Below are 24,508 nucleotides of genomic sequence, written 5' to 3'. Positions count from 1 at the left end.
ACCTTCCATGACTCTAGGCCCATGCTTGATATGTTTGGAATGCCTCTGCATCTTGGTCACCACCTACTTAACCTTAAAAATGCTGCTTAAATGTCATCTTCTCTGTAAAACCTTGGCCAAATCTTGCATGTGGTATTAGTCATTCCTCACTCTGAGCCGCTAAGCATTATATTCTCACCTTCAGTCTACCACTGGTCATACTGTAAACACATTACATTGTCTATGAACGTGTCTTCCCCACTGAGTTTCCTGTGGGAGAGTCCATACCGTATTCACCTCTACATTCTCAAAGGCCCGCTTGGCACATGGCACATAATAGGAGCACACTGATAACTGAGTGAACAAGTGAATTGTAATTCCAACTTCTTCAAGGAAATGCCTTGCCAGAGCAGTGCAATCCTGAACAAGCCATTGCCGTGGCAAAAGCATGGCACACAAGGCCCTCTCAGAACTGACTTAGCTATAGCCTTCAAGCGTAGGCCAACATTCCCTAGGATATTAAGTCCTGAATGAGTCAACTAAACCACAAAGGCCCTGAAAAGCCCCTATGGACAAATGTGGATGGATAGTACAATCACCATCCAAAGGAAGATGATGGAAAAATCACCAATTGCTTCTTCCCTGCTTTATGTAGAGAAATGTACAACCATCAAATACACACAAAGGAACAGTCTTTTTAGCTCACTCATAAAAAAACAAAAACACAATGGTTTTATTGTTTTAATGACATACTAACAGCTGCTTCTGAACAAGTTGGGAGCCTGCTTCAACCCAGCTGGAAAAGTGGATATGCATTGTTTCCTTAAAGATCAGTAGTTTAGCTCTATTTAGCAAAAATCAAATCATCAGAGGTTGCTTCTAATTAGAAAGTTTGCAACTGTCTGAATGACAGTAAACAGGTCATCAATCAAACTAGAAATTCTTTCCCAAAGGGAGAGGGAAACTATTAAAAATATGATGGAAATTAGCTCATGCCCAAAGGTTAAGAAAAACAAAAAGCACTCAACCCGGCAACGTGAACTCCTACCACCCACATCTACATTTCGTAGTTTATATTTGGAAAAGTTAGTCTTCCAATTCCTAAATCTCTTACGCAAAACCTAATTTTCATCTTTAAAAAAATTTTTTTTAATTTTCCTACTATCAGCAAACACTAGTTTTCCCGTTAAGTACCAGTCCCAACAGCAATGTATTATGGTTGAAATGGATGGAATACAACTACAGGTCACACTGCAATTTGGTCAACTGTCCTTACGCACACTTCATTTCTCCCTTGCCTTTCTACTTCTCCATATTCTCTTTATGCCTGGCTTCTTTTCCTTTTTATGACCATTTCTCTTTTTCCTCTTACTTCATTATTAAATTACATTTGTGACACACCTAGCTAAGTCTTAACAAATACTTCCTGGAAACTTTCAAGTGTCAATTAAAAACCACCACCACCGAGACTCCCCACCTAACCTCCACATCTAGAACCCAGCAAGCGAAGCAGTATGGCCAACGAGTTTGAGCAATTGGTTCCAACAAGGAAGCTACTCCAATAGCTGAAGGAAGGAGCCAAATGTCATGGGCTATTTGCTCTCAAAACCATTAAAAGAAACTGAGAATGACACAGAACAGTACAATTCAAAAGGCTGATAGGAATACATTTTCTTATTTCCCCTAGACTATATGGAATTAGATTCAGAACAGTAAGACGTATGACTATACATTAACATACTGACTTGCTGAATCAGTTTGTTTTTTCATCACCCACCACACAACTCTCACCAAGCTCTTCTCTGACAGTTTACTGAAAAGAAACGATAAGGCATCCTCTAAATGGAAAGGGTGTGTTTTGTTATAGGACACAGAGCAAAGTTTTTATATGTTCAGCTTCAGCAGATTTACTTAGCATGGATTTCCTGTAGTTTTTCTCCCTCCTCTATCTTCAGCATTTATTACTTAGCATTCTATTTTTAATAGTCTTTGTTACTATTGTAACTGTATTTTTCCCCACCTTGTAAGTTACTTTAGATTCTTGTTGGAAGGTTGGTATAAATACATACATAATTACAATTTACATGTACACATTCAGCAACACAGAACTAAATTTTTAGTCTGAGAAAAGTAAATTGCAAAAATGACTGAGAAGTGGAAATGCAGCCATGTTAGATAATCCCCTAATTGAAAAGATTTCATCTTCTCATCAAAGTAACTGCACTATCATAGCTACTTCCAGTAATATAAAGTACAATAAGCAAGGAGAGGGAGGGCTGGGAATACAGGAGAGAGAGAAGTACTGGGGGAGGAATGGGTTGGGGGAAGGGGGAAAACCGCATAATAAAAATGTTGGTATTCTGGGTAAAACTATTCAGAAAACAGTGTACAGCGGGCTAGTTTACACATCGAGGATGTGGACTTAAAGGCCGGACGTAGGCCCTCCCTCCACGTCTCACTTTGGTCCACACAGATTGCCTTTTTATTTCCTATTATGCTAAATTATTATTGAAATGAAATGTTTCCATTACCTGCATTCTAGTCTAGTCAGACAAGGGGCATGGTCTGGATCTCTTGCAGCTTGTGCCCAATTCTAGCAGAGAAGCCAGCACACAAAATACTACTGACACATGGACCTACTTGGAAAACCCAAACCCACTGGGCTCTCAGCCTCCCATTATGTGCAGAAACTGCCTGTTCGCTTTGTAGACCCTGCGAGAACCTTGCTATTTACACTTCACATACACTAACTCATTTAATTTTTATAACAATCCCATAAGGTAAAAACTGTTATTATCCTCATCTTACGGAGGAGAAAACCAAGGCCCAGGGAGGTTACAGAATGTGGCCAAGGCCACACAGCTGGTAAGTGGCAGGGCCAGGAATAAACTCCAACCGTCTGGCTCCAGAGTCCACACTCTTAGTAATCACTCTACGTGGCCTTCTGTGACGCCCCAAAGCCTCTTGTACCTAATTCTGTTGTAATACTTACTTAAAAGTATTAATATCATTTTTTTTGCCTTCCCACAAAATTCTCACCCTAACACCTAATCAAAGGCCTTATACACAATATGCATTTAATCAAGGCTACTAACTTACCACTGACCTAATTACCCTCTGTCTTCATAGATCTTTCAATATCCCTATGGTAAATTTCAATTATGCTTTTATACTATTCTTGACATTTAACTCAAATAATTCATGGATATACTTCAAGTTTAAGGTCACCTCAAATAGCTTCAGTTCAAGATTATACTGTAAAACCTTAAAGAAAAGAGGACATTCCACCATTAAAGGAGGCTTACTGGCCTACAAAATGGTAAAATTGTGAAGTGGCTGTTCCTCTCCTTTTGAAGAAGTGGGTGTTGGGAAAGTCAGTACTAATCCAGATGACAGACTAATGGAATTCCTCATGCACCCTAACAAAAGGAAGAATGAAAAGTACTATGGGTGATACCCAAACCTACAATGTAAAAATACTAGATTAGGTCATTTCTGAAATTAAGCAGGAATGCATTTATTTTTACAGAGAGAAGGGGACAGAGGGAAGGAGGGAAGGAAGGGGGGAGGGAGGGAGGGGGAGGGGGAGGGGGAGGGGGAGAGGGGGAGAAGGGGAGAGGGGGAGAAGGGGAGAGGGGGAGAGGGGGAGAGGGGGAGAGGGGGAGAGGGGGAGAGAGAGAGAATGAATCTATTTCCAAGCAGTGATGCTGACACCTCTCTTCCTGCACTCTCCACCTACCTCTCCATCCTCTAATCAAGTCTTGCCCCTAAACCTTATAACCTTCAGGGATCACGGCCCCCAATTTTGGAGGGCCAATATTGTCCTGCATATTACTTGTTTCCTCATGTGGTATTTATCCTCTGCCTCTGTATGCCAGTTTTGCATGTCGTACTGAAGTTACCTGAAGGCAAGGTCTTTTTATCCTTTAATAACTCTGCATTCTAAAACATGCCTATCAGTAAAGGCAAAAACACTGGCTAAATCTAACAGAGGGTATACTGGCCAGGGAAAGAGCTTGCTAAACTTGTACTGTTCAAAACACTTTCATTAATCAAAAATAATGTAATAAGGAAACCTAGACTAATATATATGCGACAGCACTATTAAAACAAAACTCATGAGTCCTCCATGACTTCCTGGCAATATGAAATAGACACAGTCCTAATATGATCCAGGCAAGAGAAATAGGAAACACAGAACAATGTACTAAACAAAAGAAAAAGCCCAAAGGTTTAAATCAACTTCTACCAAGTGAAAGTAAAACTTGGGCAATTTTTAGTTTTATGGAAATAAATAAGAGAACTTAATTCAGGGAAAGTTTGCCAGCTGCCAAAGAAAACAGAATAACAAAGAGACTGATTAAAATTCATGTTGTTTCTTGCATTCAAGTTTTCTACATGAGCTGACTGCAGGGGAAAGTAAATGAACTACATCATTATTCACAATAACTATGAAAAATAAATTCAGAGTTAGATAATATTTTTTTCTTTAATATCCCAAATTCAAATTCAACTTCAAAGAAAGAAAAGAAATCCCTATCAGAAGAGACTCTCCTTATCTGGCAGAGATTAACCTGAAAGTTCTTACCTTCTTTTACTTTACTTCTACTTACGAAAATTTCCTACCCAACTGGCTGTGTAAATAAGAAAGAAGCAATCTAAAAAAAGAAGTGAAAAACATGTGGCTTCCTATAGGACCCTCTGAAGATGAATTACCCATCACGTAAGACAATCAAACCTACACACCATCAATAGGATGCACCGACTCTGTTTCACTTGTGGCACTGATGGATTTTTAAAGATTCGAATCATCTGAACAAATCCTGGATGCTTTCTAGGAGCCAGTCATTGTATTTCTCCTCAAAATGCAGAGCAGCACTCCCCCCGTCCATTCCTGGTCAGCCTGTTCTGTCTCCCACAGCATTTAGAGCAAGGGGCCTGTCTGAATTATGCCATCAAAAGGGACAGCTAACTAATCAAAGAAACACAGATCCCTAAACTTGCCCTAACATGCATGCTTGTATCTAAATGACCACAAACTTGTCCTGCAGAAATCGGGGTCCACGTGACATTACAAAACAAATCCTACCAGAGATATACTATCAGTTGCTGATGTAAGTACCATCAGAAAAGAAATTCTGAAACAGAATGCTAATGTATTATCTGGAACTACCATTCCAATTTCTCTGATTTACTTTATCAAGTAAGAAAAAAATAGCACCACTGAAACACATCTCACTAATATGACTCGTGTAGTACCAAATAAAGATGCTCTATTTGTATTTTAAACAAAACAAAAATACCACTTTATGTCTGTGTGGTTTTACCTATTTTCATAATGGTAGTACAAAAATCCAAATCCAAAATAAAACAGAAATCTTTTTTCTTTTGGGGAGGGGGGGTGAGAAAGGGGGGAAAGAAACTACTTAAATGGAAAGCATGGAGATTTTTTTCCAAATACCTTATCAGGCCACCACTGCAAATCTTCTCCTAAAGATACTGGACTTTGAACAGGTGTATTCTTCTTATCCAAGTTTGGCTCTCCTTCCTTGCTGGTGGAGCCCCTTTCATTATCAAATGAGGCTCCATCAAGCCACCTTCGTTCACGTAAACGTAAAACGGATTCACGTTCACGCAACAGCTCAGAGTCTCTCTCTAAGGGAAGAAGGAGAACTGGTATGCAATTGGGTCACACCAGTGGGATAAAAGTAAGCCACTCTCTAGTAAAGACCCTTCAGGATGCAACTAACAGCAGTTTATCTACTCACAAAAACTAAATGTAAATGTATTTCTAATAAGCCTGACATGCAACATTCAAAACATTAACTCGCCCAAGTGAATGTATGAAAATTATAAACTAGTATTTTAAAGAACTATGTAGAGGAAGACTTCTGAATTCCAACTATATGTTTTTAGAGCAGAATTACTGGACTTTGGATTTTTAAATGGAGTTTAAAATGTTTGGCTTTCATTAAAAATGCTTACCATAGCTTTTTTTATTTATTAGAAAATATGCATCAATTAGAATTTCAACACATTAGATACATATGAAACCAAAAAAGAGTATGTGTTAAATAGAGCATCTTCAGTTATTAAAGAAAAACAAAAAACATAAAAAAACCGGGCTGGCCCGGTGGCTCAGGTGGTTGGAGCGCTGTGCTCCTAACACTGAGGTCGCCGGTTCGATTCCCACATGGGCCAGTGAGTTGCACCCTCTACAGCTAGATTGAGAACAACGGCTCTCCCTGGAGCTGGGCTGCCCTGAACAGCCGGAGGTCGAGGTGAGCTGCTGTGGGCTGCTGTGGGTTGCCATGAGCGGCCGACCAACGACAGGCGACCAACCACCTCGGTGGGGGGGATGTGGGGGGCAAGGCTCATAATACCAGCATGGGTCAGGGAGCTGTGTCCTACACAACTAGACTGAGAAACAATGGCTTGAACCAGAGTGGAGGGTGGGAGGGGAGGTGGAAGAAGGGGGAAAAAAAAAGAGAAAAAAAAACCAAACCTGTACACACAGGAAAAAAACTTGAAATGGTTAAAAAAACAAACCCATTAACATTAACTATAAAACTTTTGATAATCCAAGCTCTTGTTTAGAATAACTTTATAGGCTGGATTTTTATGGATATGTCTTATGTAAAAATTTCTGAGAAACCAGATTGCATCCTTTAATACAAGCAGTAGTTCACAATTTATGATAAGAATCTTTATAGCAAGATTTCCTTACAAAAATGTTTCCTCTACAATTGGCTACAAACTCTCTAAAGCCAGTTTTTTTTTTTTTTTCAGTTTGCTCATAATTTTTTTAAATAGATAATCAAAATAAACTTTCCAAGATTTGGATAAGAAGGATTAAAAACAGTATTAAGTTGAACCATATGAAACTGCCATCAATGCAGGTCAAAAATAATCAGTACCAACAATTTCATATGGTTCAAACTAAAAGCAATGCCCACACAGAATTACCTAAGGAAAAGCAAAAGGGAGAAATTTGCAACTTATTTCTGTTAGATTTTTGAATATTTGAAAATGGAATACTTGACGTATTCAAGGCAGTCAAGTACATCTTTATTTAAAATTCTTTTAAGCTATTACATAACAGGTTCAGTATGTTAAAAGATCATAGGTTTGTTGTTAAAACTCTGCTTTTAAGTGCTAGTTATTTGCAGCAAGGTCTTAATATGTCTTCTTTTCCAGTTTACTAATGATCAGTAAATAATAAAGCTTATTCTTGTCTGTTATTTGAATTAAGCAATTTTATATTCTGGAAAGTAAAAATACTGACTTAAAATTAAAATGCAAGCTAAATCAATACCAACGTATACAGAGAAAATCTTGTATTTGTATGATTTCAAAATCTTTGTTCTAATCTCTACTATGTACAGTATCTTTTAAGAATTTCAAACTTTTGAAAATAGCATTTTAATAAGCTAAACATTTCTATATGTTTATTATTGGCCAATCCCATTCTAAGGAGTTTATTCATATTTCACTCTTCCATTTATTCAGGACTTAAAACGAACATAATAATTCTTTATTTTAATCAAATAAACTAAAGAGACTTGTTTTCTGAATGCTGCATGTCACTGTAAAGTAGAATTCTGCTTTTAGTTCAGATTCCATACTCCTAAATAAAAATACAGTTAGTAAGTCATAACCCTTGATGAACATTCCACAATATAGATAAAAATCATCTTTAAAGTATTGTGGCTCTTCAAGATAAAAAATAACAAGTTTTAATGCCAAAGCATCCAAAAATACTAATAACTAATGATTTTAAGTACTGTAATAATAAAAGTTCAATTGCAGTGAATTTCACCACTGTTTCTCCATACAGCCAGCCAATGACCACAAGAAATAAATGCAAAATTACCTCGAGATGAGCCTAGCCTGGAAAGTGATGAACGACGAAATGAAGGGTAACCAAAATAGCTAATGTCTTCAGAAAACATGGCATCCGCATCGATAATGACACTTGGGTGGGCAGAATGAATGTCAGCATCAAGTAGAGACATAAGATCCTCTAGAAACAGAAACAAATATAAATGAAGCAGATAGAGAAAAAAGTATCTGTAGACCACTGAAGGATCTCTGAAAATTAAAACAGATTAAAACCAGGGACTGATGGACACAGCCTGAGAAAACAGGCAGTAAGTAATTAGGAAATAAAGTGAATGTTCTTAACAAAGATTTTAAGGAATATGACATGCATGACTGCTTGGGCTACCTACTACATAATCACAAGAAAGTAATATCGCTACTTAAGATACTTGTGACATCGTAGAGATAACACAGTCAAAAGCTAACTGCAGTTCAGTTATTACACATTCAATAATAAGGGCATCAAAAAGCTACATTCCAGAATCATCTATCAGCCAGTGATAAAGCCATGCACAGATAGCCACATCTTTATTGAGAGCATACACAAGTACACTAAGCAAAAACATTTCCCAATTTTCCCTTAAAAATAATTTTACAATTAAATCAAACACTACAATGAGAAATATCTACCACCTTGGAAAGAACAGTCAGAAAATCCATCGTACTTTAAAATTCCATTCTCCAGTGAAAAAAAATCTCTGCCTTCAGAGATGAGAAAACCATAATGGTGATCCACCAACCTCCAGGCAAGTAAGATTCACTGGCTGTATCATCCCCATCATCACCGTCTTCATCATCCCGGCTAAGTAAATTATTTACAGCAAGGTTTACATCAAGATTTGTTCGCTGAAGTTCCCGAATAATGACACTTCTGGATTTGCCTTGTAAAACGACCTGGGCCTGAAATACAACATACAAAAAAATGCTATGATAATTCTCTTTTGATGAAATTCGTTATCAAAATCAGCTTTCTGGCATCAGTATAGAAAAGCAATGCTTCACAATTCATGATATGACTCATGACTACAGTCCACTATATCCAGTGCAACTTCCCCTTGTCCTGGTTTACATTAAGTGTTCTACAAGGTCCATACCTGTGAAATCAGCTCCTCTGGAATGACGGATGCTGGGATAACTGGCTGGGGCTGACTGCCCAGAAGCCCAGACCCTCGATCCCGTCCTGTCCGAATCACCCGAGTCTGCCGACGGGAATCCCGAGCTCCAGCTGACGACCTACCAGAGGACCCTCCTCCACTTCCACCTACTCCAGAACTCCAGCGACTTCTAAATATTGGAGAATTGACAGAATTAGCATTTTATACAATCATTCTGAAAAGATGATTTTGGGTCTCATTTTCAGTCTCTACAGCTAAGATAAAGCTATTTGTCTAACTGACATAATATATAGTAGTATTTTGATAGAATAAGGTAATAGAATTAAACTTTAAAAATAACACTGCTCCGATTTTTTTAAATGCTAGCATATAAATTCACTTTTCAGAAAGATAAATATCACACTTTTGCATTTTGTAAAATAATTTTTTAAAGATCCACATATCAAGTACTTCTAGTCACAACTCTAAAATTAGTTATAAAATACATCTCGCCTTTGCTTGAAAGATCCATCAGATATAATTACCAACACTTTATTATACAAAAAGTAAAATTCAGAGTTTAGGACTCAAAGTGCTTTGCATAGAATAAAACATTCCTTGGCAAAGGTAAGAGTTCATTAATATTTAGCACTGTTAACCACCTTCACCAAGGGGAAGCTACTATTTAAAATATTCATTAATTTTTTTCTTAAGTATTAGAAAACAGGTATCTTCACTTATTGCCGTAAACATGAGAATTAAGAATATTCAAATTAAGTAAGCTACATAACCATAAAACAACTGCTTTTCTGCACACAATCAGATCCTAGGGAAATTGTCACACAAATCACATTAGCCTTTTAAATTATAACAGTGCCGGTTCTATTCAATATGAATGTAATACTTAGAGATCATTCAATCTAGAAAGCGCTACTTTATTTCTGCCTCCTCTGCTGAAACCGTCCACCAGCCATTGCAAACAGATTTAGTTTAAATTTGATTTTTCAAGCCTTTTTCTTCCCTTAAAAATGTTTGAATACGTTAACCAGTAATAATTCTCAAATCAATATACAACAAACTTCTTGGTCTTTCTTTTCACTTAATTGGAAAGCCCAATCTGTTGAAACGCAAACTTTTTAAAGTTTCCTCAATAAAATGGTAAGATAAGAAACACTCCAGAAAACCTGGAACCATCCTTTTTGAAGGCTTTCTACACATGTTGACACAGTCTATCAATTCATGTTTATTCTGGGTCTGTATCTATAGCATAAGAGCTGCCCAAGATAATTTTAGAAAAAAATAATATTGTGCATTCTTAGGGCTGCAGTATGAAACATCATTTAATTTCATCTATGTAACAGATTTTATAAATGCAGTCGTAAAGAATCATTCAAAAACCAAAAGAGAAAAAAAGGGGGCAATAAAAGTACATTACATTGACAAAAAGAAAATTAAGAAAACAAATCCATTTACAGTAGCAATAATAAGAATAAATACTTAGGAGTAATATCACTAAGGTCAAAGACTTGTACAATGACGACTACCAAACGTGGCTGAAAGAAATTAAAGACACAAATAAATGGAAACACATCCTGTATTCCCGGATTGGAAGACTTAATATTGTTAAGATGTCCAGACTACTCAAAGCAATCTTCAGATTCATCGCAGTACCTATCAAAAACCCAATGTCGTTTTTTACAAAAATAGAAAAATTAATCCTAAAATTCATATGGAATCTCAAGACACAGAACAGCCAACACAATTTTGAAAAAGATGGGGGGGAAAACAATTGGAGGACTCACACTTTGCGAGTTCAAAACATTACTAGAAAGCTACATTAATTAAAACAGCATGGTACTGGCATAAGACAAACAGACCAACGGAATGGAATAGAGAGCCCAGAAATAAACTCTCGTGTATATGGTCAGATGATCTTCAACAAAGGTGCCAAAACCACTCAATGGGGAAAGGACAGTGTGTGTCTTCAACAAATGATAACAGGAAAATTGGATAGCCACATGAAAAAGAATGAAATTGGACCTTTATCTTATACCGTATACAAAAATTAATTCAAAATGGATTAAAGACATAAGCATAAGACCTAAAACTAGAAAATTTCTAGAACAGAGAAAAACCTTCATGACAGCAGATCTTGCAACGATCTCTTGGATATGACACCAAAAGCAGAGGCAATAAAAGCAAAAACAGACAAAAATAACTACATAAACCTAAAAACTTCTGTACCTCAAAAATAAAATCTTGTTATCAAAGAAAGAAATATTCTAGAAAGTAGACGTTTTCTTTTCAAGTTATATCCATTATGACAATTGTGCAACAGAAAGTAATATAGGATCAATACAACATAAACAGGTATTCAAATACAGTATTAAATCAGCATTTCTACTTCATGGTTTCCTTTAAGCTGTAAAAACTAAGTCAGGGAGAACTACTCTCAGAATTTTTAAACATTCAAAAGCTAAATATATTATTTCATCTTGAAAACAAGGAGAACCACACTAGAGTCCTAAAAAGATATAATCAGGTGACTGTATGTCCCGGTGTGCCTGAGATAGTACTGGTTTAACCCTACGATCTGAGCCTAATTACTAATTTCCCTCTAAAATGTCCCAGTTTAGACAATAAATTACTTGGCCAACATAAATATGAGAAACGACATATTTTCACCAAGGAATGCATACCATTTTCCCCCCAAGCAAATAATGCTAGAAATTTTATCAGGACACATCTACTCCTGGGCAGACCTTATAGGTATCACAAACTCAAATCTCCCTAAGGGAATGAAAAAGATTACTACACAAGTAAGTGAAGTCCAAATAACAAGGAAGAGTGGAGAATATCAGCCTATCTAAAACATTCAAATTCACTATTGCATTACTCCATCAAAACACAAATGGCTGCCAGTTTGCAATCTCTGCTACACAAACCGAAGTTAGGTGAAAGATAAATGTCAAAATATCTCTCGCTTGCCCATTAACCTGACTATTACCGCGGAGGATACCATGTTTTCCCACTCACACCCACTGTGCAGGATTTCTTCTATCAAAATCCAAACAACCTACTAGCCTCCCTACCTCATTTCCTTTCGAACATTGCTCTAACCAGCTTGCTTCCTAAAGAAAAAGTAATATGTTAAACTGAAAATGTTAATATTAAACTCAAAAATACTGGGAATACCAGTTTCTACTTTATTTATACCTGGTGAGTTGGCTGGGTGGTTGGTTGGTTGGTTTAAAAAATATTTACATCTGGGGAGGCCAGTTAGCTCAGTTAATTAGAGCGCTAGCTCTTAACAACAAGGTTGCCAGTTCGATTCCCACATGGGATGGTGAGCTGTGCCCCCTGCAACATAGATTGGAAATGGCGACTGGACTTGGAGCTGAGCTGTGCCCTCCCCAACTAGATTGAAGGACAACGACTTGACTTGGAGCTGATGGGCCCTGGAGAAACACACTGTTCCCCAATTAAAAAAAAATTAAATATTCTTAAATATATATATATATGGAAAGTCTGAGAAACTGTCCTAGTCAAGAGGAACCTAAGGAGAAATGATGATGAAATGTAATGTGGTATCCTGGATGGGATTCTGGAACACAAACAGGATATTAGGAAAAAACTAAGAAATGTGAATAACCTAAGGCCTTCAATTAATAATAGAGTATCAGTATACATTAATTGCAAAATATGCACCAGGCTAATGTTGGATGTTAGTAACAGCAGGAACGAGGTGTGGGGAATATATTAATAAGAACTCTCAGTATTACCTTTGTAACTTTTCTGTCAATCTAAAACTGTTCTAAAATAAAAAGTTTGTTTAAAGAGTATATACCATGTTTCCCCGAAAATAAGACCTAGCCAGACAATCAGCTCTAATGGGTCTTTTGGAGCAAAAATTAATGTAAGACCCGGTCTTATTTTACTATACTACAAGACCGGGTCTTATATAACATAACATAACAAAACATTACATAACACCGGGTCTTATATTAATTTTTGCTCCAAAAGACGCATTAGAGCTGACTGTCCAGCTAGGTCTTATTTTCGGGGAAACAAGGTATGTACACTCACAGATGCACACACACACATTATGTATATGTATGATTGATTGGTATGTGTGTGCCTGTGTATACGAGTATGTGTATATTTATTTGCATGAAAATATTAATCAGTTCCAACAATTAAATGAGGAGATTTCACATAAAAATGCAGATTTGCAGCCTTTCTTAGGACAAAAAAGGGAGGTGGCATGAACGTATGCGTTTGGCAACAACGGCTCTGTATTCTCCTATGGTAATAATCAGCTCATCAGCAGCCTCCTTTAAAAATGGGGCATCCACTTAGTCTGTCAAAGCCCTCCTACCTCCTATCTTACCCACCTAGCCAGCTTCAACTATTTACAATTACAATGACCCATGTGGATTTTACAATTCAAATCCTGTACTATTAGCTCGGATTAAATTTCAGTGGTAGTTCAAACCAATTAAAGCAGCTTATACTATCATCTATTATGTCTAGTGACAACAAATAAAAGAATAAAGAGATTTTAGATACAAATATCTTCATTTTAAACTTACTACTGAACACAAATAAACTCTCTCTTCCCCAAATACATTTGATGTTCTTACCCTTAACCTAGTTTGAAATAAGTTTAAAAAAATACCTAGAAGATTTTTGAAATGTCTCCCAGGACAAATCTGAGTAATTCCAAAACGAAGAAAAGAGCAGTAGTTAGAAATCTTTAGCACACAAACCTGTTAATCAGTAAAAATACCGAAGAGAAAAATGTTACAAATCCCATACATTGCGACTGCTATGCATTCTTAAGTATGATCAGTCAAAATAAATAATGAATTCTCAATTATCCATGCTGATGGACAGAAAAACAGCATCAATTACCCCAAAATTTTTGCAACGCAGCTCTCCAATACAGAGACCACTCAGTCCCCGATTCAGGACACCTCTGAACCCAAACGGAGCAAGCTGGGACTGTGAAGGAAGAGGATGGGGACAACGGTCTGTGGCGATGGTCTCTGTCCTATTTGACTGCATTTGTACAGTAAATTTGTGGGTCAGAATTCCCTTTGGGGACTCAAAATATTCTCACACTAGATCCTTTATTACATGTTACAAATTGCAAACTTAAGTTTATTGTAATCAACATAGAAAGAAGGAAAAACCCACTATGAAAAAAATTTATATGGAAGAAAATATTTTTGACTCTATACAATTTGATTTGCAAAATAACTTGATCACAATTTCACCATCAACAAACTGAGAAGAATGTTCACAGAGGTCAAGAGAAACAATCAGCCTTTAAGTATTTACACTTTGTGGACATCGACAAGACCAAATAGAGGTAAACAATGACCAGCAATGACTTCTCAGGGGGCACTGTGATACTTTTAAATATCGCAATAACGAACCCAACATGAAAGAGTTTACGGAGTTTGTTCTAAACTGTGTCTGTATGTTTGTAAATGGGAGGGAAACGTGGATGTGAAAAGACGTATAGGCAAAGATGGGCAAGGGAGACTCAAAAATTATTGATTCTCTCTGCATTTAAGTCTTAAAATTAGCCCTAATCATCTTCGGAGTAGGTCTACAGAGATACAGAGATTTTATTTAAGCTCAAAGGTACTACACTTTACTACTATATTTGTTGCATATTTTATTAGCCAATTCATAAACTCCACTGCTCTATTTAAGTCATTCTGTCATACAGTCTATTTTTTCCCCTCCCCCCAAACCCCCCTCCAGTTCAAGCCTTTGTTTCTCAGTCTAGTTGTGTAGGACACAGCTCCCTGGCTCATGCTGGTATAAGCCTTGCCCTCTCCCGGGCTGAGGCAGTCGGGATGAGGCCGTTGGGCTCCGGTCGGCTCACAGCAGCTCACAACAGCTCTTGCTGGCTGCTGGCCACCGGCCGCTCAAGGCAGCACGCAGCAGCCCAGCTCCAGGAAGAGCTGTTGTTCACACTTAGCTGTAGAGGGCGCAGCTCACTGGCCCATGTGGGAATCGAACCGGCGCCTTCAGCGTTAGGAGCACAGCGCTCCAATTACCTGAACCACTGGGCCAGCCCCATAGTCTATTATAATTGGTTATATCCCAGTTTTATTTATAAAGAAAAGAGGATTTTAATCTAGGACAATTTGAGCAACATTAATAAATAATAGTGACGGATTAGAAACTATAAAATATCCATGAGACCATAATGATATAAATAACCAAATAGAAACAGAATAAAAAAGAAATGGGCAAGGAGGAAAAGTTCTTCCTTAGTGTCAAATTCCAACTGGTAAGTGTAAAAGGAATGGTAGATATTTTTAAAAAAATATTTGTCGATTTGTAGAACGCCACAGAAATAAGGCAAAAAATCATCAATGGATGCTAAAATCAAGCATAAAAATAAGATATTTACATAGTCACAAACTATCACCCCACAAAATACATATTAATTAAGAAAGAGGAAAATAGGAACTTTATATTTGAGAAACCTGGCAAACACCACCTTAATTAAATGATCAGGGGTTAATAACCTCATCACCAGTAATGAGACATGTCAACATCATGTGCCTCCTGACAGGATGCACTGAGAAGGGCACATCATCACTTCTGTCAAAAATGTATCATCTGCAATAATAATCACATTCCTAGCAAGTAATTTGTGGACATCAACAATCTGATTCTAAAGTTTACAGGGAGAAGGAAAAGACCCAGGAGGGCCAACACAACATTAAATAACAAAGTTGAAGGGCTGATGCTACCCAACTTCAAGACTTACTATAAAGGTACAGTAATCGAGATAGTGTGCCACTAGTGAAAAAAAATAGACAAAAAAAACCCCTAAAGGAGAAGAATAGGAAGCCCAAAAATAGACGCTATATAGTCAACTGATCTTTAGCAAAGGCAACATAGTAAAGATAACCTCTTAACAAATGATGCTGGAACAACTGAACATTCAAATGCAAAAAAAATAAATAAATCTAGACTTTACATACACCCTTCACAAAAATTAACTCAAAATGGATCATAAGACCTTAATGTAAACTGCAAAACTATTAAACTCGTAGAACATTACACAGAAGAAAATCTACATATCCATAGGCTTGGCAATGACTTTTTAGATCGGACCCCAAAGGCATAATGAAAGAAATAATTGATAAAGTGACTTTAATATTAAAAACTTCTGCTCTGTAAAAGACATTGTCAAGAGAATGAAAAGACAAGCCATAGACTGGGAGCAAATATTTGCAAAAGACGTTATCTGATAAAGGACTGTTAGCCACAATATACAAAGAACTCTTAAAACTCAATTGTAAGAAAACAAATAATTCAATTTAAAAATGGGCCAAAGACCTTAACAGACATCTCACCAAAGCAGCTATGCAGATGGCAAGTAAGCACATGAGAAGATGCTCTACACCATATGGCATCAGGGAAATGCAAATTACAACAGTGAGCTACGACTACACACCTATTAGAATGACCAAAATCCAGAACACTGACAACACCAAATGCTGGTGAGGATGTGGAGCAACAGGAACTCTCATTCATTGCTGGTGGGAATAAAAAATGATACATCTACTTTACCAGTTTGACTGTTTCTTACAAAATTAAACATACTCAACATATGATCCAGCAATTGTGCTCCTTGGTATTATTTATCCAAAGGAGTTGAACACTTACGTCCACACAAAAAATCCTGCACACGATGTTAATAGCAGTTTTATTCATAATTGCCAAAACTTGGAAGCTACCAAGCTGTCCGTCAGTAGGTGAATGCATACATGAATTGTGGTATGTCCAGGTAATAGACTATTATTCAGCACTAAAATGAAATGAATTATAAAGCCATGGAAAGACATGGAAGCAATTTAAATGTACATTATTAAGTGAAAGAAGCCAATCTGGAAAGGTGACATACTTTCAGTATGTTTCAAACTATATAACATTCTGGAAAAAACAGAACTATGGAGACAGCAGAAAGATCAGTGGCTGCCCGGGACTGGAGGGGAGGATGGGATAAATAGGTAGAGCACAGAGGATTTTTAAGGCAAACTACTCTGTATGATAATGAAGGATGCATGTCATTATAAATTTGTCCAAACCATAAAATGTACAATACCTAGAGTGAACCCTAATGTAAGCTATGGACTCTGGGTAATAATGATGTATCCATATAGGTTCATCAATTACAACAAATGGACCGCTCTGGTCGGGGATACTGTAAAGAGACTATGCATGTGTGGGGACAGCGAGCATATGGGAAAATCTCTGTACTTTCGTCTCATTTTTGTTGAAACCTGAAAACTCCTCTAAAAAAAATACTTTAAAAAAAAAACATGCATCACCTGAGTTTAATCATGAGAAATTAACAGACAAATTCAAACATTCTACAAAATAACCAGCCATTTTTCAAACTCATCGGGGTCCAGAAAGATAAAGAAAGATTGAGAAACCAGTCCAGATTGGAGGAAACTACAGAAGAATAACAACTACATACAATATGGAATCCTACATTGAGTCCTGGATCAGAGAAAGGGTAGTGGAACAATTGGTGAAATCTGAATAAACTGTAGATTAAGCACTGAAAAGTATTAATTTCCTGGTTTTGATAATTGTACTATGGTTATGTAAAATAACATTTGGAGAAGCTGAGTGAAAGTTTCTGTAACCTTTGAAAGTCAAATTATTTCAAAATGAAAAGGTAAATTTAAAAATAAATAGAGCACAGGATTCGGAACAAATGCCACTAGGTAAACAGATAAACTAAACCAAGGATTAGCAATCTTTTTCTGCAAAGAGCAGAATAGTAAATAGTTTATTAGGCTTTATGGGCTAAACAAACAGTCTGTGGCCAGTACTCTCATTTCTGCCATCTTAGCACAAAAGCAGCCATAGATTGTAAAATAACAAGCATAGCTGTGTTTCAATAAAAACAGGAGGGGTCAGATTTAGCCTATAGGCTGTATTTTGCCAACCTTTCAACTAAACAAAGAAATTTTTATCTTAAAGAAGGTATAGTTTGACACAACATTATGAAGAAGTTATTCTTTCTTAAATATAATCAAACATTTTCTAGGTTTATCAAAGGAAATGGAAATTTAATTTGTTATTACCAATTATTTTCAGAATTTATCAATTGTGTGCATAGGACCATTAAAAAGAGATACGCAACATTTTAATAAAGACCAGAGCTATGTTTTCAATTAATAGTTCTAGCACACAATGAGCTAAAGGATGCACCCAACTAAACAGCCTTGCTCTGACCTCAAAATAAACTCATTCAGCATAAAAACAGAAAAGTAAACAAAGTAAGCAATTTGGAACCTCAATTTTTAAATGTAACTTCACCTAAAAAATTCAGTGTCAAATCAACAAAAAATATTTAAAATCTTCCCCCTTATATTTTTAAACAATTTAAATTGCTTCTAGTTGTATTTCTCTGATCAGCCTTGGCACATATGCTGACTTGACTGATTTTGCATTATCGAATCATTGAGTAGCTTAAAAAAATCTGGCTATTCAAGAATCAATAAACAAAATGAGTAAAATCATCTGGCTTGGAATTTGTATATGACATCTTTAGTTTTATCATATCAACTTTAGATAAAAATGGAAGAAGAGTATCTAGTTTAAGTTATACATTTTATAAAGAATTCAAAAAGTAAAAATAAGGTACAAACTTCCCGTTATAGAATTAATAAGTCATGGGAATATAATGTACAGCATAGTTGGCTATAGTTAATAACACTGTACTGCATATTTGAAGGTTGCTAAAAGTAGATCTTACAGTCCTCATCGCAAGTAAAATAATTTTTTTAAACATATTAACTAGATTTATTGTGGTGAACATTTCATAATACATACAGGCATACCTCACGTAATTGTGCTTTGCTTTATTTCATTTCACAGATGTTTCGTTTTTTACAAATTGAGGGTTTGTGGCAACCTTGTTGCACAAGTCTACGGGCATCATTTTTCCAATAGCATTTGTTCATTGTATGTCTGTCTCCGTCACATCTTGGTAATTCTCACAATATTTCAAACTTTTTCTTTATGATTACATTTGTTAGGGTGATCTGTGATCAGTGACCTTTGATGTTACTACTGTTTAACCGTTTTGGGGCATCACGAACTGCACCCATATAAAGACAGTAAACTTAATCGAAAAGTTTTGTGTGTTCTGACTGCTTCACTGACCAGCCATTCCCCATCTCTCTCCTGCTCCTCAGGCCTCCCTACTCCCTGAGAGACAACAATATTAAAATTAGGCCAATTAATAACCCTACAATGGCCTCTAAGTGTTCTAGTGAAAGGAAGAGATGCACATCTCTCACATTAAATCAAAAGCTGCAAATGATTAAGCTTAATGAGGAAGGCATATAGCAAGCTGAGACAGACAGAAAGCTAGGCTTCTTGCACCAAACAATTAGCCAAATTGTGGATGCAAAGTCAAAGCTCTTGAAGGAAATTAAAAGTGCTTCTACAGTGAACACACAAATTATAATAAAGAAAAACTGCCTTACTGCTGATATGGAGAAAGTTTTAGTGGTCTGGATAGATCAAACCAGCCACAATATTCCTTTAAGCCAAAGCCAAATCCAGAGAAAGGCCCTAACTCTCATCAATTCTATGAAAGTTGAGAGAGATGAGAAAGCTGCAGAAGGAAAGTTTGAAGTTAGCAGAGGTTGGTTCATGAGGTTTAAGGAAAGAAGCCACCTCCATAACATAAAAGTGCAAAGAGAGGCAGCAAGTGCTAATGTAGAAGCTGCAGCAAGTTATCCAGAAGATCTAGCTAAAGTAATTAATGAAGGTGGTTACACTAACCAACAGATTTTCAATGTAGACAAAACAGCCTTCGTTATATTGGAAGAAGATGCCATCTAGGACTTTCATAGCTAAAGAAGAGGCATCACAGGATAGGCTGACTCTCTTGTTAGGGGCTAATTCAGCTGGTTACTTGAAGTTAAAACCAGTGCTCATTTACCATTCCAAAAAGCTAGGGCCATGAATTAGGCAAAATCTACTCTACCTATGCTCTACAAATGGGACAACAGAACCTGGATGACAGCACATTTATTTACAATATGGTTTACTGAATATTATCAATCTACTGTTGAGACCTACTGCTCAGAAAAAAAAAGGTTGCTTTCAAAATATTACTGCTCATTGATAATGCAAGAGCTCTGCTGTAGCTTTTTCCCCGAAAATAAGACCTAGCTAGACAATCCACTCTAATGTGTCTTTTGGAGCAAAAATTAACATTATACCTGGTGTTGTGATGTGATGTGATGTGATGTAAGACCCGGTCTTATATAACAGTAAAATAAGACCGGGCCTTACATTAATTTTTGCTCCAAAAGATGCATTAGAACTGATTGTCTGGCTAGGTCTTATTTTCGGGGAAACATGGTACACAGTGAGATTCATGTTGTTTTCATGCTTGCTACCACAACATCCATTCTGCAGCCAATGGATCAGTGAGTAATTTTGACTTTCAGGTCTTATTTAAGAAATATGTTTCATAAGACAACAGCTGCCATAGATAGTGATTCCTCTGATGGATCTGGGCAAAGTAAGTTGAAAACCTTCTGGAAGTTCACCATTCTAAATGCCATTAAGAACAATTGTGATTCATAGGAAGAGGTCAAAATATCAACATGAACAGGAGTCTGGAAGAAGTTGATTCCAACCCTCATGGATGACACTGAGAGGCTCAAAACTTCGGCGGAGGAAGCAACTGCAGATGTGGTGCAAACAGCAAGAGAACTAGAATTAAAAGGGAGCCGGAAGATGCTATGAAGATTACTGGCCTGAAGATGCTGTGAAGATTATTGAAACAACAACAAAGGATTGAGAATTTTATATGAACTTAGTTGATAAAGCAGTGGCAGGATTTGAGAGGACTGACTCCAATTTGGAAAAAGTTCTACTGTGAATAAAATGCTATCAAACAGCATTGCACGCTGCAGAGAAATAGCGGGTGAAAGGGAAGAGTCAATTAATGTGTTCAACTTCATTGCTGTCTTACTTTAAGAAATTACCACAGCCACCCAACCCTCAGCAACTATCACCCTGATCAATCAACAGCCATCAACACTGAGGCAAGACCCTCCACCAACAAAAAGATTATGACACTAAAGGTTCAGATGATGGTTCAGTTTTTAGCAATACAGTATTTTTAATTAAGATACATACTTTTTTTAGATATAATGCTATTGCACATTTAACAAACTACAATATCGTGTAAAAATAACTTTTACATGCACTGGGAAACCAAAAAACTCATGTGACTCATTTTTTTCCAATATTCGCTTTATTGCAGTGGTCTGGAACTGAACCCTCAATTATCTCCGAGGTATGCCTATACAAATACTGAATCATGTTGTACACCTGAAGTTATATGTCAACTATACCTCAATTAAAAAAAAAAAAAAAAACAAAGGCAAAAATAACTGTATTAAAGGCTGTAAGGTTTAGTTACATAAATTTCAAACCTCATTAATTTAATTTGGAAAGAACTATCTGATCTGGACACCAGAAAGAAAGGTTATTTTTTTTACCCAACAATTAGTCACAAAACCAAAGGTGGTTATCACTAAAATTTTAAAAAGACATGATAAATGACATTATAAACTCATGTGAACATTACACATTTCTAAAAGGTCAAGAGCCTGGGTTAATTGTAATTAGCCTGTGTGGGTTATTTTTATCATGGTGGCTCACCGTGAGCAATATGAGCTCCTGCCCAGAGTTCAGGAGAGTTTCCTCATTCCATCACTAGATACTATTAAAGACGAGCACTCATAGAGCGAGCACTGACAGAGCAATGGCCCAGACCAATGGATGCCATCATCTGGCTACAACTTACCCCAGGGTGTTGCCTGCCAGCCTGCCCAGAGTCTCGGAACCTGAGAGAAACCACGGGGAGTCACTTGTCCTACCAGGCCTCGACGTCCTTCCTGCCCCAGAGTTGCTGTTCAACTTAGACCTGGGAATAAACAAGAGGTAAAACAATACATAACAGTCCCAAATTACCTACCAACAAGCCTGGATTTCCAGGCCTCACTACTCTGGGACTTGCACTGGTAAAATACCAGCCTAAGTATTCTCTGCTTAATCCTACCAAAAATGTATATTTCACGTCAAAGAGCAACCTAAAAACTTGTAGCCTCACAACAGTCTGGGGGTTCTTTCCTGGTTGAAACTATTTTGTTCTTTAGATTTTTAAAAGTAATCATGCTTTCTTTCCTTAAAAGCAGTCAACTGAAACACATCATACATTATATAAACATCTTTTTTATGCCATCATTTATAAAGACCCAAAATTTAAAAACCCTGTCATTTTCACATTGAGTTTCTTGATTTGGAAATATTAACAAGGAAAAGAAATGTGATCTAACAAGTTATTTCAATCAAATAGCAAATCTGACTTGGGACCTACTAAATACGTATCATTCTTCTGGTAACCTATTTCTGTTAAATGATCAACTCCTCTGCTATTCCTACTGTTAATATTTTTTTTGCTATATATCACTGCTTGCATAAAAATTAAAATTAAACTACAAAGTAACCATTTCACTCTATTTTAAGTGTCTCATTTTTTGCAATGCCTTTTTTTTTTAACTTGAGGGTTACCAAAATCAAAACACAGGTTTAAAATAATACTTTTTAATAGCTAACTATTAAATAGAAAGGACATAATGTCTTACCCATCATTATTATCCGGTTTACCCAATTCCAATCTGTCTGGCTGTACGGAAAAACCAATCCTGCAAACTCTACCATCCTAAAAGCAAAGAAAAGAGAAGAAATTTCCAAAGTAAAAATGTATATTAAAATTTGAATTTATTGAACAAACAGGTTATGTACCTATCACCATCAATTCAGAAGACAACAAATAAGCTCCCTTCCAAAAGGTGCTCATGTCTGAATTGGGGAAATATATTTTACATAATCAAAAAACCAGTAAAAATAATTTAAAACATTTCAATCTACAGAATTCAGAGTAAGGAAATAACTGCATATCAGGAACGTCTCCATTCTGCTACTAACTAGTTTCAAGCTCTAGTAAATCAGTTAAGCTTCCTCTGGACCAGAAAACTTACACAATAGGGAAATGGAATTGGGTGATCTCTGAAATAACTTTTTGCAAGAAACTGCTGTTTTCCACGGTTAAAAGAAAGCAACTTGATGCACAGTTGTATTTTAACTGTTTATATTCATTTCTCTATCTTAGAGTACAACATTTACCTCAAGAAGAAAGGCAGCATGATTTGGTCCCACCACACACTGTTTAATAGTAGCCTGTTCCAACACATTCAAAGGGGGATGGCTGGTGAATAAAAAAAGCATGTAAGTAAAATTACTTATTAACTGGTAAATATATCATAGGGTTTTTAATCCAATTAACAAAACAAGATAGCTGGCAAAACCTATTTTAAAAAATGAATATATACATATTTTAAAGCAATAATTGAAAATAATAATTATGATATCCCATAGTCATTATGGCTCTTTGGTATGCCAAATTTTTAAAAAACCAGTATGAAAAGAAACTATAATTCAAATGAACCAAACTCATAAAAAGTTGATAGATTAAAATATCCTAAGATGCTGCCTAAAGGTGAATTCTTTTTCCTAATAAAGGAAAATCATTCTTTTCAGGAAATGTAAAATAACTTACAAATCTTACCTGTTTAAATTATATTTGTTCAGCTTCTCTGAAACTTCCCGTAACCTTTAAAAACAAAACAAAACATGACTAAACCACATGTACAAGTCCTTTGTAAACAAAACAGTTCTAATAAGTAGTTGTACCATTATTTTGGTGATTTCCAACAGGTATACAAAAATTTGGCAAGAATGCCTTTAATACTGTCTTTGATTTTTGTCCCACCAAAAATCACAAGTCAACTCTGCAAATTCCCTTCCCTCACCATCCCATTAGTAATGTCAATAATAATTAATATTATTAATCCCATTTTACAGATGAGGAAATTGAGGCTTCTCGAGTTGGTGTAACAGAAAGTGGCAGTAGAGCTGGCACTTGTACCAACGCCTAATGTAAATCCAATTTTTTAAATACTGTGCTATGTATGTTAAAAGAGACTCTTGGGAGCAGCCAGATGGCTCAGATGATTGAAGCGTGAGCTCTTAATAACAGGGTTGCCGGTTTGATTCTCACATGGGCCAGTGAGCTGTGCCCTCCATTACTAGATTGAAGACAACGAGCTGCCAGCCAGAGGGGCAGCCGGATGGCTCAGTTGGTTAGAGCGCAAGCTCTTAAACAACAAGGTTGCCCGTTCAATTCCCGCATGGGATGGTGGGCAGTGTCCACTGCAACTGAGAGTGACTTGGAGCTGAGCTGCACCCTCCACAACTATACTGAAGGACAATGACTTGTAGCTGATGGGCCCTGGAGAAACACTCTGTTCCCCAATAAAAAAATTAAAAGTGAGACTCTTGAATGTACATATATATCATGAAATACATGGGAAGCACAAATCTATTAATCTATTAAGAATTTAATATAA

General features: G+C 36.5%; 1 protein-coding gene across 6 annotated transcripts in view; it reads right to left on the bottom strand.

Moving 5' to 3' along the window:
* UBR5 (ubiquitin protein ligase E3 component n-recognin 5) overlaps positions 1-24,508 on the bottom strand; it is a 143,154-nt gene that overhangs the window by 62,996 nt on the left and 55,650 nt on the right. For 4 of the 6 annotated variants that reach the window (XM_074316762.1, XM_074316763.1, XM_019717463.2 and 1 more), the window contains exons 2-9: positions 23,668-23,712; positions 23,226-23,307; positions 22,685-22,761; positions 21,844-21,963; positions 8,955-9,144; positions 8,601-8,760; positions 7,853-8,002; positions 5,441-5,652 (exon numbers count right to left, since the gene is read on the bottom strand). In XM_074316762.1, the coding sequence (XP_074172863.1) occupies positions 5,441-5,652; positions 7,853-8,002; positions 8,601-8,760; positions 8,955-9,144; positions 21,844-21,963; positions 22,685-22,761; positions 23,226-23,307; positions 23,668-23,712 (1,036 nt within the window). The remainder of the gene's footprint in view (positions 1-5,440; positions 5,653-7,852; positions 8,003-8,600; positions 8,761-8,954; positions 9,145-21,843; positions 21,964-22,684; positions 22,762-23,225; positions 23,308-23,667; positions 23,713-24,508) is intronic. The other 2 variants (XM_074316764.1, XM_019717465.2) reach the window with 1 other exon arrangement.

The sequence above is a fragment of the Rhinolophus sinicus genome, linkage group LG12, assembly GCF_036562045.2.
Source record: "Rhinolophus sinicus isolate RSC01 linkage group LG12, ASM3656204v1, whole genome shotgun sequence".
Taxonomy (NCBI): Eukaryota; Metazoa; Chordata; class Mammalia; order Chiroptera; family Rhinolophidae; genus Rhinolophus; species Rhinolophus sinicus.
Note: the sequence above shows the minus strand (reverse complement) of the source record. Positions and strands in the feature narration are given on the sequence as shown.